We start from the raw sequence: 20,690 nt of genomic DNA, 5'->3' as shown, positions 1-20,690 counted from the left end.
GGAACTTGATCAATAAACATTATACAGCCGATCGTTTTGAACATTCACATTCTGCAACAATCCCATATGGTCATAAATACGATGTCCCGAATCAGTTTTGTGACATCAATTTCTAAGAACACAAATAAAGAATTAGTTGGCTTGAAAGTTTGAAGTTTGAATAAAAGCAAATTGCTATCCTCCTAGGCATATGACTAAAGGTATCGTTTGGTATGCAGACAAGATGGGACGGAACGGAATGGGACGGGACGGAACGGAAAGGGAGTAAAGATGCCCTCCGATGGAAACAAGGAGAAAGAAGAAGGAGATTGAGAGGTTATAATTTTGTGTTCTACGGATGTGGAACGAGTTGTTCCAGGAGGGTGAGGCGGAACGAAAATTCACCTAAAATTCGTCCCGTGAAACAGTGCCTTCCATCCATTTTAGGCATACTAAGCGTGGAACGGAACGTTTCGTCCCACTCCCATCCGTTCCGTTCCACTTACCAAACGGTACCAAAGCGAATAGCTTCCCTCACATTTGGTGCGCAATTTGGCAACTCATGCGCCATTTTGTGGACCCAAAATTTGATTCAACTTTTAGTTCCCTTCGCTTTCAAGGAACCTATGTTATTCTTTGGGTCGGTCGAGTTGCTCCCCCACGCACCCTAACTTTACCATAAAGTTGAGATCGATCGGCTTCAATTTTCAACCCCCCGCCCCAACTTTTGCTAATTTCATGTTAAATTGATGTTAACCTATAACAACGTTTTAAATTAAGCAAAATGGAATGTGATTGGGATACGATTGCTATCATTAAGGACTAGATTACCAATTACTTTCAACCAACCTATCATTAAGGACTAGATTACCAATTACTTTCAACCAACCTATTTCTTTTGGCAAAGCAATATTTAGGCTTTTAACCAAAATGGTCTCTGAGATTGGTATCTCTTCACTTTGGTTCCTGAGATTTGAAATCGATAGAAGTGGTTCTTGAGTTTATCCGTCATCAATCATTTTGATCATTCCTTGAAAAATCTTTGTTAAATAAGAAACAATTTAATAAACAATGGGTCAAAATGATTTGACAAAAATTGAGAATATTTTGTCGTTTTATCTTTATTTAATAGAGATTTTTTATGGAATGACCAAAATGATTGACGATGGACAAACTCAGGAACCGTTTTTATCAATTTTAAATCTCAAAGACTAATGTGAGAAGTTATGTCAATTTCATGAACTATTGTAGATAAAAAGCCCGATATTTATAGTTATTTCAATTTATAATAAAAATACGAGTGCAAAAGTGTAAGTAAATTGCGACTACCAAAACAAAAAGTGTAAGTAAATTGCCCCGACAATTGACCTAAACGTTGTGTGGTTTCACTGGCTTTTTTTGTTACATTTAAAGGTTTCAAAGATTAAAACTAACACCCGCATACTCTTACCCATCACCCACCCTCACCACTGGATCTAATTAGCATTTTATTTTACCGACCTTTTGTTTTTTTGGTTACATTAAAGAATTTTGAGCATGTGCTGAACCTTAAAACTAACCTACTCTTAGAAATTATCTTACTCCCACCCTTACCATTGAATTTAATTTACATTTGCTTTTATCGACCCTTCTATTAGATAACATTTCAAGTTCAACTAAAGTTTGCAAGTAGTGGATTGTTCTGCGTTGCAGATTCAAAGGCTCTCTTTATTGTCAATTAAAGTAGTAAAATATATTTATTAAAAAAATAAATATTAACTTTGAAAATAGCAAGTTTATCAAAGTTAGAGTACTCAATAGTATAAACCACACAATTATAAATTCAAAAATTTTATTCTTACAGAATATTATAGCCACACTAAATTTTGGACATTAGGACAATAAAAAGACTAAATTAAATAGGTAGAAGACAAAAAATTTACGGAAAATTTGGAAAAAATAATCAAACTTTGGATCAAATATAGAATTATAGTTGCTCTTTTAAGTTTATAATAATTATAACCAAAATTTGATATAAAAGTACTAATATGACCTGAAAATGAGATTTTTTCAGAAAAACCAAAACGCAATAAAGAATTCTAAATCTCCATTTGTATCAACTTTTGTTTATAATCACTATAAACTTAGAAAGAGTGACTATAGTTCATTTGGGGTCCAAATATTAGTTTTAGGCTTATTTTTATCTACACCCCCTAGAACTTCATTTAATCTCACTTTACCCTATGTAACTCAAAAGTCACTACTTTATTTTCTAAAACCTAAAATTCATTTCACTTTGACTTGTGAACACTATCTTCTCCTTGAAATTTATAGGTCATCTCCTAAAACATATGTGGGATCCAACACCCAATAAGACTATTCCACATGTAATAAATTTGATTATAAATCTTCATTATGCGTCAACATTCAACAATCAAAGAATATTAAGTTTAAAAGAAATTGAAGAGATGAAAAAGATAAAAAAGAAATCGATAACATGGTTCACCCAAATCAAACCACATAAGAAAGTAACATATCTAATGCAATGTCGAGCGAATTTTGAGTTTTATAGAAACGACTTTCAAGTTTCAAGAAGCAAATTGGGATTTCAAAATCGAACTCCAGGATGCCTTGCGAATTTTAAGTTTCAAAGAATAAAATTGTGACTCTTAAATTATAGAAAACAAAGTGAAATTGAAATCGATTTTCAACTAAAAATAAGCCTTAGTTTTATTCAAAATTTCCCAAAATTTACATTTTGTAACTCACGAAGCCAATAGCGTAGAGAAATTAAACAAACTTTTCACTTTTCAGCCACCCACAAATTAACCGAGTAAGGTCATCTCCAACCGAAAGGGGGCCAAAGGATCATGTTTAACCCTCTAGCCCTACAAGAAATTATTTTTTAATGAATAGTGTCATACAATATTTTTTACCATCTCCAATCAAAGGGGGTCAAAATGTCATAGGCCAAAACATAGCCTTTTTACAAAAAAACTCATCTCCACCCGAAACGGGCTATTTTTTAATGTGTTCTATAACGAAAAAAACCTCCGAACAATAACCAATAATAAAAATGGAGTTTTAACAAAACACTTCCATTATTGTTCATTTTTAACGAAAAACCATATTTTTACCTTTCTTTGTTACTATTCACTACACATTTATTTGTCATTTTTCATTAAAACTAAATTTTTTTTGAACTTTTCGTTAGTTTTCTATAGTAAAAAGGTTGTACCTAAATCAATGTCACTAAATAGTTTAATGTTAGGTTTATCAAATAAGTTAAATTTAATTACGTATATATGCAACATGCCAATGGACCAAACCCCAACGATATTTTGGCTCTTCTCTTGCATGCGTCCCGGTTGTATTATTAATTTTTTTAAGCCCAAATTAAGGTTTAATTATTAGTCCGTCCGCAAGCATGGTATAATTCTTTTTTCAAAAGTACATAAGATAATATACTAAAAAAAGTACATAATATAAGAAAAATATATAAATAATATTATGAAATTTTAATAGGCATACTGGGGATGGTATTACTTGCAAAATATGCAATTAAAATGTTTATTTTGTGTACGAAAAGAAGAAACAATTAATTAACTTTTTGCTAAAGCTGCTTTAATTAATTAAGTTGATGCATCACTTAAACCGGGCCTTATTTAAAATTTAAAGGGTTTCAAAATAAAAGGAAGATCCTGGGGAGGTTCTGCTACAATATTGTTTCTTTCAATCGACCTGTGATTAAGCATGGAACTTGTCTGGTTTATGGGTTGTTGCATCGGGCTGGCTGGCTAGCTCATTATGGCCAGCCTGTTGGCCTGGTGTCTAATTTTTGGCCATATGGGGCCTACAAGTTTTTTGCCTAAATCTCTCTGTTAGAGACGGTTTTCGTATCAAAACGAGCTATATTTTGATCTATGACTCTTTGGCCAGGTCGGTTGGAGATGACCTAACGAAATTAGGTGGGCTCTCGAATCGGAATGAGAAGGTGGGGCCAAAATTGTCAAGAAAAGTTGGCTTGACTGATTTCTAATGCAATGTGAAGCGAATTTTGAATTTTATATAAACGATTTTCAAGTTTCAAGAAGCAAATTGGGATTTCAAAATCGATCTTCAAGATACCTTACAAATTTTAAGTTTCAAAAAATAACATTATAACTTTTAAATTATAAAAACCAAAGTGAAATTGAAATCGATTTTCAACTAAAAATGGGCCTTAGTTTTATTCAAATTTCCCAAAATTTACATTTCGTAACTCACGAAGCCAATAGCGTAGATAAATTAAACAGACTTTTCACTTTTCAGCCACCCACAAATTAACCGACTAACAGAATTAGGTTCGGAAAGTAGGTGGGCCCAAAATTGTCAAGAAAAGTTGGCTTGACTGCCTCCCTTCCCTCACGTGTCCCCTAAACCCTCACCTTCCTCACGCCCCTGATACGCGTACCTGAAAATCAAGGGCCACCCCATCGCATGCCACCTATTCCTCACCACCTAACCTATAAAAGCACGCCACGTCATCAATATCCCCCCGGTCTACAAGACCTCATGCTCTATCCATTTACTACAAGGCCGTTCAAATTTGTGGAAAGAACTTCTTTGGACATAGGATGTCTTCGTCTTACCATCTCAATCTAGTAAATACCTTTTTCATTTTGGAAAGTTAAGACTCGTGACAATTTGTTGCTCGTTCAAACATCAAAATTGTTGTAATTACGTTTTTTTTCAACGAGAATACAATTTGTTTATTTCCTAAACCAATCACCTATTAGTATGCTAAAAACTTAGTACTCGAGTCCGTTCGGATAATAACACTGCTAACGTGTTATTTCAGTTTTGTGAAGAATTTATGCACAATAAGTAAGATTTTCAATCTAATCAAATCTTGTTATGTCAATAACTATGCGTAATTGCGACACACGATCATTTTTTTTTATGAACAAACAATATTATTACACTAAAGGCTTTGGATGAGTTTAGTCTCACAATGGACTAGCAATAAGTGATTCAAACCTGTATTCGAATAATCAAATCGAATACCTCTTACTCACAAGTAAAGAAATAACATAAAACTGTAGTACCAAATAGCGACACAGGGCCATTTTGGTCAAAGTAACTTTCTTTCCAAAGGTCAGCAGTAAAGGCAGTAGTCCAATTGGTCGGTCGATCAACCAAGACATAGAAACGGAGCAGGGAATCCTAACCCCCCCCCGGCACCACCACCATCCACCTGCTATAAAACCCCACCTTCATTTGCTCACCAGAAGTCTCATTTCACATTTCCTCCCAAATCCCCTTCTCTTTCTAAACTTCCGCCTTCTCTCTCTACTTTCTCTCTCTAAACCCTTGAATTTCTCGCTCTAAACCCGCCACAGAGGCTTAGGCAAGAACTGGCTAACTCTCAGGAAGCTCTGGAAGACACTGATTCCAGCAATCGAAGGGTGGTGCTCGCCCTTTATGATGCCCTAAGCTCCCGCGACGTGGACACGGTTCACCAGATCGTCGCCCCCGACCTCGAGTGGTGGTTCCATGGTCCGCCGACCCACCAGTTCTTGATGCGCATCCTCACCGGCTCCCAAAAAGAACCCTTTCAGTTCGTCCCCCAGTCCTTCGCCTCCTTCGGCCCCACCGTCCTCGTCGAGGGCTGCGACTGCGACTGCTCCATTTCCTGGGTCCACGCCTGGACTGTCGCCAATGGGGTAATCACCGGGGTCCGCGAGTACTTCAACACTTCCCTCACCGTCACGCGCCTCGGAAACAACACCCAGAACAACTCTCCCGCCTCCTCCTCTAAATCCTCGCCGTCCGGGTTTTCCTCCAATTCGTCGTCGTCGTCGACAGCCGAGATTACGTCGTTCCATTGCCCGTCCGTTTGGGAGAGCAGCGTCTCCAATCGGGTCGGAAAGTCCGTGCCGGGTCTTGTCCTCGCAATCTAAAAGCCATAACACTAATCCCCTGCGGTCCTGTGCAGTGGAGTCTAATACTACTAAATAAGCGGGGGCTGAGGTGTCATAACCTCATTGGCTGTCCGGTACTCGTTATGGGCTGAACTGCCGAAGTCCTATCCTACCGTATTTCTTTCTCGCTTTTTCATTTCTCTTTCTTTTCTTGAAATTTCGTTTGTGTGTGGTGCTGGTGTTGGGTGTAACCATGGGGTCGAGGCTCTTTTGGTCATATCCCGACGCGGCTGTAGCCGTGTTATGGTACTCTTCTATTTCAATAAAGACGTGTTTTCTTAATAATCCTTGGAGTTTTTTGGATTTTAATACTAATACTAAAATGATTAAGGTTAAATAAAGCGTGACAAGAAGTATATATCGGAAAAAGGTTCTAGCCGGATTCTTTTCATAGTAATTTTAGAAATTTCGTGACCGTAATCATTCATCTTACATTCAATTTTTATTATGAACTATTATATTTAATTTTAAATTTTAAAATAATTTTTTATTTCACGATATACGATGAACGATTACAATTAATTATAAGGATCAATAAAAAAAATCTCCGGCGAGCATCCTTTTCTATATATATCAAGGCACGCCTTTTTCGTATATATCAAGGCAGATTTGTCGTGTAGCGGTGTAGGACTAACCCAAATACTATTGAGAAGAAAAATCATAGCAAGTGGGCTGGTTGACCCTGTCCAAGAACATGATGAATTCTTTATAGCTTTTTTAGATTCGAAAAGTGTAGTAAGCGTAATTTGTCATCAATTGTTTATTTTTTTAATAAATAAAAATAAATATTATTGAAAAAAAATGGAAAAGGATTTTGGTTGGATCCTTTTATTGGGAATCCTGAGATTTTGTGATCTTAACGGTTTATCATACATCGTTTGATTAATTTTTGTTAGGTACTATTTATATTTAATTTTAAATTTTAAATAATTTATAATCACACGATATATACGATCATAAGATCTCCGAAATCCTTAAAAAAAAAATCCACGATGATCTTTTTTTTTTTTAAAATGACAAAAATGACTGAGGTGGAGTAAATCCCAGTTCCTGACCTGAGAAGCTGGGTGAGTCTGTGACACTGTCACAGAGAATACTATGGTGCACCTCCATATCTTCTTGTCGTTTAGCCTATAAATACAATTACCCAAGTAGCTAGTTGATTAACGGGATTGGTTAGGGAACATTAGATTACTTAACATATAATCACTTGTTAATAATCATATATGGCCGCTAAACATTGTTGCAGTATATCTGACTGTTAATCGATGTTTGTAACTGCATGGACGTATTGTAACAAGTTCTTGTTTTAACAACGCAGTTAACATTCATATAATAGTCATTGTTTACGTACTCGAGTTTGAACATTATCTATCTTTCTGCATCCGAGTTCAAAGATCCTCAATTAGTGACACTGGTTTAAAATAAATCTACCGACAAGAGAAAATTACTAGCTTTAATTGCTCGTTAGACACCGGTTTTAAGGAAGGGAGAGGATCCCTTCCATCAAGTCCATCCAATCATCTAATCCGAACACTTAAAAATTGATCTAACGCCTAAAATTATTATAATTTTTAAAGAGGTCTCCTGTTTGTAGCCGTTAAATCAAATTTCAAGGATCCTAATTGATTGATTAGGTGAATTTAGTGGAAGAGATCTGAAGATGATATCTTTCCACCATGTTTAGATGGATTTTAGAAGTGATTTTAAATTAAATAAAACATTTATGACGTCACGTGACAGATGGAAAATTGGAAATCCTTGGCAGTTGAGGGGGTCAAATATGAATGATAAATGATTGCGTATGCGAGGCAATAGTCAATATTTACCACTTCTTAATTTCGAAGTGGCGGCTTGGCTGGTGCTGATTGTTGACTAAATGGCTAATTAATATAAAATTAAGTGATAAAAGTTAGGAAATAGGACCGGAAAATTGTTATGGGTAGCCTCAGTTTGATAAACGTTCATTTGGCATCGGTTTGAAAATTAAAAACATTTTGAAAACAAAATGTTAAATGATTCTCTTTATAAAGTCTCTGTCATCTTATGTTTAACGTCAATTTTCATGCCAATTTATAAAATAATGGGCAAAAAAGCATAAGGTTGCTGAAGTCCATGGAGAGTAACTTTCGAGAGGGTCTACTTAGCATTTCTCAACAATAAATGTTTTTATTTTCTTTAAAATTCTAGCCTAATTTTCGTAACTGAAAAGAGTCTGTATCTTTTTTTAAGCGCGAAACTAGAGGTGACTCGTTGTATAATTTTTTGTTCCAATCTCGACCGAGTGAAGTAATATCATGCATCAAGAGAAAACTGTACATTGCAATATCCACCAAGTTGCAATACGTTTCACATGTGGAGAGAAATAGAACACGGTGAATATCAAGAGATTTTTTCGTGGACACCAAATGTAATAATACAGTTGACCAGAAACTTGAAAAAAATAAAATTAACTAATTATATAATAACATTTGTTATCGAACTGCATTCCCACCACAGTAAAAGACTTCTCGTGAATATCCAATTGCACTCAAGATTTTTGGCCATCGAATGAACATTTCATTTTATCAAACATCATAAGCCACGTGTACGGTGAATATGCTCGTCCACATGATCTTTCATCAGATGCATGCACGGGGCATGGTATTTTCCAGATAGACGTTCCTCTTTACGCAAAATGGGGATCCGAGGGGAAACGGACATGAAACATATCCGACCGTCGATCCCATCTTGTCGGAGTAAAATGGTTCAGACACCGAAAGAGAATCCGTCACACACACATGTAACTCGTGTTCTTTGTTTTGTGGGGCCAATTTTATCACGCCAGCAATTTGTGTCCATGGATTATTGTTCCCCAAACTTAATAATGATCGTTGATTGTGTCGTATTCGTGCTAATATGCCACAGTTTGAACGCAACAATTCCTGCACCAGATTCGACCTTTCATAAACTTGTTAACCAACTGGAACGCAGCGACTGAAGAAGAAGACCTTAATCACTAGCATAATGAATCCATCAGCTGCATGTTGCAGTGGTCAATGATATCCTATATTCCAAAGTTTTTGACCATTAGATTTTAGTTATTGTATCTTTAAGTAATAGTTTAACGGAACATATATTGCCCGAAACATACTAAAAATTCTCCAATTTTTAAACTAAACAACCTCAAATGCGACCAGATATTGCCCCAAACTAATAATAATAATAGGTGGATAGTTTGATTAACACATCATAATCTGCCATGAGGACAATATCGTCATGTAATTTTAATCGTCACATCATAATCTGTCATGAAAAAATTTGATCATCACACAACAATATTATCTTCATCTTAATCATTTAAAATTTTGTTATCTCCAACATAATTTAACCACACATAGTAATTAATATAATGACGGAGATTGAGGAGCATTCTAAGAGCATCTTCAAAAAAGATGTCAAATCTTAGGTGTGGATGTCATTATGCATATTTGACAAAAAAAATCCTTCTAATCGAAGTGTTTATTTGCTGACTGGATTTGAAACCTTTGTAATTAGGAGTCAATTTGACATCGATGTCAAATTTAATTTTTATATTTACTGGTAGATCTCTTATTCCACTAACATTTCAGCTAATAAAAATTTTGTTTCACGACCAAATATTGCCTCAAACCAATAATAATAATAATAGGTGGAAATTTTGATTAACACATCATAACCTGTCATTATGACAATATTGTTGTGTAATTTTAATCGTCACATCATAATCTGCCATGAAAAAAATTTGATGATCACACAACGATACCTCATCTTAATTATTGAAATTTTGTTATATCCAACATAATTTAACCACACATAGTAATTAATATATTATGACGGAGATTGATGAGCATTCTAAGAGCATTTTTAAAGGAGATGTCAAATTTTAGGTGTAAATGTCACTATGCATATTTGACATAAAGAAATCCTTATAATTGAAGTGTTTATTTGCTGACTGGATTTAAACCTTTGTGATTAGGAGTCAATTTGACATCAACGTCAGATTTATTTTTTATAGTTTAATGATAGGTCCCTTATTACACTAATATTTTAGCCAAAGATTTTTTTTTTTCAACAATTTGTTAAATGAAGAACAACTATTTAAAGCTCTTCAATAATAAGAAAATAATATTCAATAATTTGGTTGGAGAAACACAAAACTTGACATAAAACTTCTGATTGCTACAACAACAATCAATTATAATTTGATTCTTATAATCTAACGTAACATTACTGTGACATCCATCGTCATGAAGAAAGTCGAGTGATTTACAAAATTATAATTTAATTAGGATGTCCTCTCTGGTCATGGTCTCATTCGAACCCTCTGCAACTACTATATGTGAAACTTGGGTTAAAAGACGACATCAACTCGGAAAGATCTCTCTTTTTCCTTGATTTAGTCTTTGATCGGCAGCTGCGATAACTTGTTTGTCTATACATGATATATCAAGACAAATTTACATAAATATACAAAGATATTAAGCCAAAATAGGGGGATGCACACATCATCACATCTCTTTTTTTTCTTTTTTCTTTTTTTTTAACTTGAGCTGTACCATAAAATTAAAGGAGTTTTAACAAAACACTTTAGGCACTGTTCACTTTTAATGAAAAATCACATTTTTACCTTTCTCTGGTACTATTCACTACACCTTTATTTGTCATTTTTCATTAAAACTAAAGTTTTTTTTTTAACTTTTTGTTAGTTTTTCTTAAAATTAATTGTTAATATAGCGAGTAGCTTAGTCTCTTATAAGTTCATGAAAGGTTCCTCATTTTCTTCAAGTGAGATTCACTTTCAACATGCTAATTGTCAGTACGAGGAGTAGCCTAATCTCTTATAAGTACATGCAACATCGCTCATTTTCTTGATGTCGGACTTTTTTTTATGTGGGATTCACTCGCAACACATCCCATCACGTATAAGAAATTTTCAAGCCTAATACGTGGACGACATAAATTAGGCAACGTAGAGCACATGTGGCCGTTGGGCTTCATGCATAGGTCAACATGCTCTGATACTATGAAGAGGTTGTGATTTTACCATAAAATCAATTAACAATATGAGAAGCAACCAAATCTCTTATGAACAAATGCAAGATCCCTCCTCTTTCTTACGTGAGATTTACTCTCAACACTTTTGCATGCTCCTATTAATTTTAGCTTTGCAATTAAATAAAGAACCAAAAGAAAAACGTTATACGTAATTGTGTATAAAGAGAAAATGTGAGCGGAAATCATTTCGCTTTTATCAAAGCATTCTATAAACAGTGAAGATTCTAAAGAACCGTAGCCCCGCATCCACAATATTTAATATGTTTTCACAACAAAAATTAAACTTTTGTTCCCATATTTTTTGAATAAAGAATATAGTTTTAAAGAACAAAATGATGCTCTTACATGAGGTATATTCTTGAACAACCATTCCATTTGGGAGAATTTGGACATAGTTGAACCCTTTTAGGCATCCAAATCCAACATTCGAAAGGATTTTGTATTAAAAAAAAACATTCGAAAGGATCTTATGTGGAATTTATTCCAATCTCCTTAAATAATATTCTTTGAATTGTCACTCTCAATCTTACCCCAAGTCTTATTGTATCCATAATAAAAAGGGGAATAAGTAGTTGATCAACTCATCATATTCAGTATAGCGTATGTCATGTAAACCAAGTTTTTAGACAAAATTTACAAATTAGGCTATGGCACACAAGTAGGAAATAAACATGGTTAATTAATACTAGATAAATTTAATTACCGACAACCGCATCATATAGTTTACAAAATTTAGTCTAAATAGTTTGTCTCGCTTGCATTACTCTTCAGTATATAGTAGAGAATGAGAATCAACCCAACAAAACGTGATATTTAACCATCACGGGGTCGCTAGTAGTTGAGGACAAATTTCAGACCGGTATACTACACGTTACATTTTGGATTCGATTTCTGACGCTAGTGAATTATGCGATGATGACCAAAAGGAGGTTGAAATGCCTTTCTGAGTCTTTTGACTCTTAGAAAGGTAGACTAGCGTGGCAAAACCACTAATTAGTTCCCTTTTTAAAAGAAAAAAAAAAGTGGTAATTTCAAAATCGTTTGTAAAAAAAAAAACACAAAGACTTTGGTTTGGTTTCAACTAAAATGGTATGTACCACTCAACTATGCATGATTTAACCGTTACAAAGATCCGATAAATTTCTGTATGTAAAATTTAACAGTTGCTTTTCTAAAACCACATAGTGATACATATTATAAATAAATAAAAGTTGTTTGGTTTGGGCTGTTTTATTTTTAGTGACTTTCCACCTGGAACCCACAAATTTTGTTTACGTAGGAAATGATGAAAGTTTGAGGGGCCATGCAAATTGCAGGTGATAATCCGGTGCTCCTATTAGATAAAGACTAGTTCCCACTTGTGCTGTTTACGCGATCGATCGTGGAAATTGACTGATAATTTACTTGAAAACACACAAAAATTATCATCTTAAATATCTCTTATCGGAAAGGGATTCAGAGAGAATTTACGAAATCTACTAATTCGGATTCTTAAAATTTAATCAAACAGTTAAAGTTATTATAACTTTTAAAAAGAATCACTGTTTTTAATCGTATGATCAAATTTTAAAAACTCGAATTGATGGATTTGGTGGAAGGGATTTGGAAAGGATATGATCCCTTTCCTCTTTTATCATATGATCACCATATACGCAATCTAATAGATCATATACCAATAATTAATCACTAGTTGGGTCCCGTCATTCCATTATTCTTTACATTTTTTCCACTATGGTTTGTTGTTTTCAATCATTTAGCTGCGCATTTTGTGGGCTATGAGAAAGGGTCAATCACTAATTAATCTACTAATTGAAGGTTATTAATTGTTGTGGAACTTTCTACTTTTGAGAACATAAGCAAACATGTCACATACTATCACTATCGATGATGAAAATATTAATACGCGAAGTTGTGGAAATATCGAGAGATTTTGATAATCAGTTGTTTTCGATGTAAATAATGGAAATTTGTTAAAAAACGTGGACATTTAAAATGAAACTTTAGGGATGTCATAAGGCAGTTTGTCGACATTTAATTGATATGTCGAAATTATTGACGAAAAATATCGATTTTAGCCGAAATTTAAAAGTTTCTCGGATATTTTGTGAAGTTTACACTTCAACCCCTATTTCCTTGGAAATAGGTATCGAAGAAATTTCAATACACATATTTCTTTACTTGTTCGTGTAAAGTAGTTTATTGATTGAGTTTTGATTCAAGCGATAGTAAGGAAGGGGAGAACTGAACTCAGAACATTGTGTGCAACGATAAATATGCTTAATCAATTGAATTATAAACTCGTGTACAGTTTATATATTTGAGTTAATGATATATCTTAAGTTAATTTAATTGTGGAGTGTGCGTATGCCTCTTTATACATGTCTCCTTCATAACCTAATTTAACACGATGTTTCTCACGAGCTAGGATTCTACTAGTTAGATTATGAAGTTAACGTACAAGCTACTAAACTTGATAGGCTATATAAGTATATATCATGTATTCTACGCGTGAAAGTTTCAACTTACAAGCTTCTTTTGCTCCATTTAATTTAAATATCATAGAAAGCGTAGATGAGGAAAAAAATAAGGTATAAAAATTATTTCCCTTAATATAAGCACTAAGACATTTCTATATTTAAGAAGGGAACTAGTTGGTAGTTTCGTCACAGCAGTTCACTCTTTTGGTAGCCGAAAAGACTTATAGAGACATTTCAGTATTCCTCTGACCAGCTTTGCGTAATACACCACGCAAGATGTGACGTGAAAATACAAGCCTGAAATTCATTTTCAATTACTCAGTCAGCTCGTGTTGGTTACAAGCACTACGGCATTTACCAAGTCTGTGATTTGATTTGAATTTATTGAAGACGGCAATTAGGCTTTAAATTTTATAGTTTTGACTGGTTTCACATTTTGCCAAAACCAAGTGGTTGATTATCCTTCAGATAAGCATTGGTTTTTAAATTAATCAAGAATATATAATATAACCAAAAAGATAGAAGCTTAGTTACGTTTTTTTCAAGAAGAATATAAGCAACAAACTGTTTCTTGATTCGGACATGGGGTTTAGTCATTTAGGATTAGGATTAGGATGCAAATAAAATTGGAATGTTGGAATTAATTTAATTTTGTTGTACTATAGGTTGGGCCTCAATATTTGAGTCTCCTTACTTAACTCAAAATGTATGTAAGAGCGCAGGAAACTCTTATTCTATAAAAATGATCCTTCACCCTCATTTAAAGGAGGAAAACCTTAGTGTCTCTAGCAACAAGCCTTATGTATAATGTAACTCTCATTTTACGTAGTGCAAAAACCAGATTTACACCAATGTGGATGTAACCCTAACTTAAAGTGAACCACTATACATCGTTGTGTCCATGGATGTGTGTGATTTACGGTCTACGTTGTTCCAAGATCGACTTGATTTTATATATTAACATTTAGCGTCATCTGTGGGAATCGAACCCATGACCACGTGGTTAAAAGCCAATTGTACATGTACTTTCACTATACGTTTGCCCACAGTGGTCTTTTGCTAAATTGTCAAGTTTAGGAACAGAGCAGCCAATAAGCTCGATCCAAATAGATGGGGACTGCTATGGATGTCCACATTTTGGTATGCAGTCAGTTTTCACGGATGGAATAGGGCGTTTTGGCGGATTCTCACCTAAGGCTATGATTTAGTCTTTGCTGCATATACACAACAAAAGCTTATTGAAAATGTCACCTTCTAATTCTATCCATACCAGATTATTGACAGGTTCACGTCCTTGATGTCCAAAGCTGGCCAAGTCATTTCCTTGGGTCAAAAAAGAGCTTTGAAAACACTGTTTATGGTCATTTTTGAAAATCGGACCAGATTTTAAGTTTGAAGAGCTATCTGCAATTATCAAATTATAAATTGAGGTGGGTCTCAAAATGAGATTTTGAAGTTGTATTAGCTTATATACTTCGTTTATTAACAACTAATCCTAAAGAAAGTTAAGGTTCTACTATAAAATTAATTAACAATATAGTGAGTAATACAATCTCTTATAAACGCTTGCAAGGTTTCTTCTTTCACTAAAGTGAGACTCTTTTATCTTCACATTCTCACATGTGACGAATTTTCAAGCAAAACACGTGAACAACATGATTTGAGTGACATGGAGTATGTTGATGCACAAAATCAGCGAAGACTTTGGTACAACAGAAAGTGTCAGGTTTTGTGACCTTCGCTTGGTTGCTTCGGTCACTAGTGAGGATAAGTACGTAAATGAATAGAGACAGAGAAGCAAACACAGGATGTACGTGGTTCACCCAGATTGGCTACGTCCACGGAGTAGAGGAGTTCTTATTAGTAGTGAAGGGCTTACACAAGTACAAAGGATCAAGCTCTCAATTTAGTGAGTTCTTGTGAATGATTTAACACAAATGGCATTAGGCAATATTGTGGGGGAATGACCCCTATTTATAGAAAAACTTGTAGCTTTGTCACATTGACATGTGTCATGTTATGATTGGTTCTTGATGTCGACACGTGCTGCGCTCTGATTGGCTTCTAATCTTGACACGTGTCGAGTAGTGATTGGCCTCCTGGTCGGAGGGGAACTCTTCTGGGTCCTTGACAGTATAGCGTTGGCCGGTGCTCGGTAGTTTCGGGATTGGTCAAGTATGGTACAAACAGTGCTCCCCTAAGTTCCCGAGTGAGGGAAACTCCTCGGTTGGGGACTTGCAAGATCAAATCCCTTGAGTAATCACGAAACTTCTAAGTACCGAAGTGTGGTCTGATCTTCATCTGCCCTTCTCTGGAAGTACCTTTCCTCCATCCGGGAATGGTGTACTTAGCCGATGTTGACGCACAAGGTAATGTATCAATTTCACTTGAAGCTTAGTTGTAGTTTCGGGCTTAGTCAAGTGTGATACAAACCCTATAGTAGGAGTCCCCCAAGTCGCCGAGCTAGGAGATCTGCCGAAAGAGGTGACAGACAAGGTAAGTAGTCAAACTTCCAAGTAAGCAACCCAGGATCAGAGGTTTGACTTCGGCTTCCGGTTGATTGTTCTCCTTCTCCTTGTCTCTCATTCAACTGCCAGGATAAGGAGAAGCAAATGGATAAGAGATGATATGAGATACTTTTGCTTTTGAAGAAGTAATTTTCCACAGGCTTATTCTTGAACTGTGCTGGAGGGTTTTCTGGTGCCCTTCAGAGTATAAGGCCGACTCAAAAATTTGAGGGTCAAAACAAGTCCATCAAATCTAGAGTACGTTCGACCTTGATGATATGGGATACTTTTGCTGTTGACGGAATAATGAATGTGGTATGGAAAGGTGTCGTGCTGTAGTGATCTGTTTCAGCTCACCGTTGAACCTTCTGCTTCAATCTTTTGCATGGCAGAAGTGGTGTGCAACCTTTGCATTTAAATGGTCCTTCAGAACATTCCTTCATAGTGACTCATCCACGCTTGGCAGCTTCAGTGTAAAGAGCCAATATCTGATCAACTGTCATGAGGTATTTGCCGGTGGAATTCGTGACCTTGACAGCAGTTGAGGATGAGTACTCGAGAGCAATGCTAAGTAAGCAACCAGGCAAAGGCTCCAGGCAGTCAGTTCCAAATTGGAGGTTTGATTTCAGGTTCCGACTGACTGCTCTCTTTCTCCTTGTCCTGCAGGTGTGGACAAGGACAAAGACAAAGATAGGGAGAAAGCATGATATGGGATACTCTTGCTTTCGACCCTGATGATATGAGATACTCTTGTTCTTGGTGTGGCTTATTTGCTGAGGTATTATCGGGGGGAAATAAAGCTGAGTATTTCGAGAGGTTATGTTGAGGGTGCCTTTTCGAATGCGAGAAAGGGTTGAGCATTTTTGCAGGTTTGCCTGTCCGTTGAGGAGGGAGGTCAATGTATATAGGGATTTCCCAATAACAAGTAGTAATGCTATTCCTTTACCCTTCTTGGTCACAGCAATGTAGTGGGAGTTGCCAGCTTCACGTGTTTTAATTTTGTCAGAGCACTTTGAAAAAGTGGTATGTGGTATCTGGAAAACTGATATTACGTGTGAAGATTACAGACAAGCTTTATCTAAGGAAATCTGGCTCTCGAAGTTCTGAGAGTTGTGCCTCTTCGGTTTTCGAACAAGCAATCCCGTCGAGGATCTGACTCTCGAGATTCGGAAAGCGGTGCTACTCCGGTTTTTGAGAAAGTAATTATGTTGGGAGTCTTTTCTCGAATGTGAGTAAAGGTTGGACGTTCTTGCCAACCTGTCTTGCCGCAAAACACGGAGGTCGACACACATAGGGACTTTCCAGTTGTCAAGCAGTGGTGCTGTTCCTTTACCCTTGTGGGTAATAGTAGGGTAGCTGGAACTTCGAAATTCTCGTGCCTAAACTTTGTCAGAGATCTTTGACAAAGTTATATGTGGTACCCGAGGAGTTGATGGTGCATATGGAGAGCGGTGATTGAACAGTAAGATTCACGTGCTTTTTACTTCACCAGAAATCTTCGACAGATTGCCCGTAATTTTCGCAAAGCTGATTGTGCATGTGACAGGTGCTGACGAGGCTGAAAAAGCAGGTGCTTCTTCGATTTCTGAGATCGGCCCTCGTGGTCTCTGAGCAGCCCAGCTTTTGAGAAAGCAAACGCCTCTTCGATTTCTGAGATCGGCCCTCGTGGTCTCTGAGCAGCCCAGCTTTTGAGAAAGCAAACGCCTCTTCGATTTCTGTGATCGGCCCTCGTGGTCTCTGAGCAGCCCAGCTTTTGAGAAAGCAAACGCCTCTTCGATTTCTGAAGCTCCGTCGAGTGCAGATTTTTATAGAGGCTGGCATTAAGTTCCACAGCACACCTGAATCTCTACCAGTAGAAGCTCATTTCTTGCACTTCTAAGATCTTGATTTGTCTGACCTCTTCCTTCTTCAACACATTTGAAAATGTCTGGACCCTCCGACCGTCGTTTTGACCTGAACCTTGGAGAAGAGACAGCCACGCCTTCTCCAGACAACATATGGCGCCCATCCTTCATATCCCCTACTGGTTCTCTTACCGTTGGGGATTCTGTGATGAAGAATGATATGACCGCTGCAGTGGTGGCCAGGAACCTTCTCACTCCCAAAGATAACAGACTACTTTCCAAACGGTCTGATGAGTTGGCTGTTAAGGACTCTCTGGCTCTTAGTGTTCAGTGTGCAGGTTCTGTGTCTAATATGGCCCAACGCCTATTTGCTAGAACCCGCCAAGTTGAATCATTGGCTGCTGAAGTGATGAGTCTCAAACAGGAGATTAGAGGGCTCAAACATGAGAATAAGCAGTTGCACCGGCTCGCCCATGACTATGCTACAAACATGAAGAGGAAGCTTGACCAGATGAAGGAATCTGATGGTAAGGTTTTACTTGATCATCAGCGGTTTGTGGGTTTGTTCCAAAGGCATTTATTGCCTTCGTCCTCTGGGGCTGTACCTGGTAATGAAGCTTCAAATGATGAACCTCCAATGCCTCCTCCTTCTGGGGTTTTGTCAAGTACTGAGGCTCCGGATAACCACCCTCCGGTGCTTTCTCTTTCTGGGGCTCTACCGACTGCTGAGACTTCCCCTAAGCAACCTTTGTGAAGGCTCCCTTTTGTTTGTTTATTTTGACTCATGTATATGTACATATTTGTGGCTTATCGAAAATATTAATAAATAAGCTTTGCTTCATTTCAATATATTGTGTTAAATACACCAAAGCCTTCTTCATAAAGTTCTTTGAATTTTTGCTTTTGTTGAAACCTGTGTTGTTGAAGCTTTGTGAGTGAAGCATGTAGTTTGAGGTAGTGTTTCCTTAATTTCCCGAGTGAGGAAAACTTCTCGGTTGGAGACTTGAAAAATCCAAGTCACTGAGTGGTTGTGAGACTGCCGAGTATTAAGGTGCAGTAGCATATGGTAGGAGTCCCCCAAGTCTTCAGGCGAAGAGAGTTGCCGAATGAGGTGTCTCGCTTGTTACTAATTTGTCAAAGTAACGAATCCTTGTTTCGATGTCACACATTCGCATATGCCTTATCTAAAAATATTTCCAACTTTTGTGTGTTTGATGCTGCATGCTATTGACTAGACAAGATCAAGTGCAATTAGTAGCTTTTCTCTCTTTTTCATCTTTTCTTTGGTGGAATTGCTTTTCGTTTCCACTAATCAGCCTGAGTGGATGCAAGATAACACCATTCTCTATAGCTCAGATCGCAAAGTCGTCTTCATGAAAGTTGTTCCTTATCTTGTGAACTACAACATCTCCAAATTTGAGATCCATCGGAGTAGTACAACTCCAGAAATTCAGGTATGATGAGTAACAGTTCATCAATTTTCTGTTAACCCGTCAGACTTGTTGTGAGCTTCTAAACTCCATTTTTTCTTGTTCATCTCAACATACTTTCTTCATCGAAGTTGTTCCTCACCTTGTCAGCTACAACATATCCAAATTTGAGATCCATCGGAGCAGTACAAATCCAGAAATTCAGGTATGATGAGTGACTGTTCATCATTTTTCTGTCAACCTGTCAGACTTGTTGTGAGCTTCGAAACTCCATTTTCTCTTGTTCAGATCAACATACTTTCTTCATCGAAGTTGTTCCTTAACTTGTGAACTACAACATATCCAAATTTGAGGTCCCTCGGAGCAGTATAACTCCAGAAATCCAGGTATGATGAGTGACTGTTTATCATTTGTCTGTCAACCCGTCAGATTTGTTGTGAGCTTTGAAACTATATTTTCTCTTGCTCAGATCAGCATGCTTTCTTCATTGAAGTTGTTCCTCAGCTTGTGAACTACAACATATCCAAATTTGAGATCCCTCGGAGCTATATAACTCAAGAAATTCAGGTATGATGAATGACTGGTTATTATTTTTCTGTCAACCCGTCAGATTTGTTGTGAGCTTCGAAACTCCATTTTCTATTGTTCAGATCAGCATGCTTTCTTCATTGAAGTTGTGCCTCATCGTCTCTTTCATAACATATCAAACATTCAGAATGAACTAATGGTTAAATATTTCCAGATCTTCGAAACATCATAGCAGCTTCGAAATCTGCAAGAATCCGACTGTCATGTTTGGAGCTTCAACACTTTAATTTCCGTCGCTCAAACAGAAATGGTTCCTTCTTGAAAGTTGTTCATATGCTCAAAAACTATAGGGTGTCCAAAATTCAGCTCCATTGGAGAAGAGCAGAGGTTGCAGAAATTTGATAGATGAAAGGAGGCGGAAGAGGGAGAGAGAGAAAAAGTCTCTTGGGTTGGATTTCTATTTTGGGGCAGATTCCAAGTTTTGTAGCACCTTCATTATTGATGAATTGCTGTACTTTTGTCCATTATGAAACTTGGGACTTTGGCTTGTTGTTGGATCTATTATAATATGTTTGGAAACATATACATAATTGCTTGTTTGGTTATGACAGGGATGTTGTGGGTGTAGAACAAAACAAATGTTTGTGTTGACCTGTGTTTTTGTACAAGTTCAAGGGCATCTTGGGTTTTGTGAACAAAATTTGTTTATTTGGAGCAAGGTTTTGTGTTGAAGCTTTGTAGGTGAAGCTTTGGTGTTGAAGCTTTCTAGGTGAAGCTTTGATGGTGAAGCTTTCTGGGTGAAGCTATGTAGGTGAAGCTTTCTAGGTGAAGCTTTTTTAGGTGAAGCTTTGTAGGTGAAGCTTTTTTAAGTGAAGCTTTTCGGGTGAAGTTTTTTGGGTGAAGCTTT

The 20,690-nt window shown here is 36.6% G+C and overlaps 1 protein-coding gene and 1 long non-coding RNA gene across 3 annotated transcripts; both read left to right on the top strand.

Annotated features, from left to right (window-relative positions):
* Window positions 1-5,306: 5,306 nt before the first annotated feature.
* On the top strand, window positions 5,307-6,206 carry LOC103432880 (wound-induced protein 1; the record flags this gene model as incomplete). The annotated part of the gene is made up of 1 exon (XM_008371089.4): window positions 5,307-6,206. A coding segment is annotated over one exon (594 nt), but the record flags the coding sequence as incomplete, so codon positions are not given.
* Window positions 6,207-19,116: 12,910 nt separating this feature from the next.
* On the top strand, window positions 19,117-20,334 carry LOC139197461 (uncharacterized). 2 transcript variants are annotated; one of them, XR_011582899.1, is made up of 5 exons: window positions 19,117-19,279; window positions 19,406-19,460; window positions 19,544-19,641; window positions 19,725-19,822; window positions 19,998-20,180. It is a non-coding gene; the product is annotated as an uncharacterized lncRNA (long non-coding RNA). The 2 variants fall into 2 exon arrangements; XR_011582898.1 differs by having other exon boundaries at window positions 19,139-19,279; window positions 19,387-19,460; window positions 19,998-20,334.
* Window positions 20,335-20,690: the final 356 nt, after the last annotated feature.

Source organism: Malus domestica, chromosome 07 (assembly GCF_042453785.1).
Source record: "Malus domestica chromosome 07, GDT2T_hap1".
Lineage (NCBI taxonomy): Eukaryota > Viridiplantae > Streptophyta > Magnoliopsida > Rosales > Rosaceae > Malus > Malus domestica.
The sequence above is the reverse complement of the archived record's forward strand: the minus strand, read 5'-3'. Positions and strand labels throughout refer to the sequence as shown.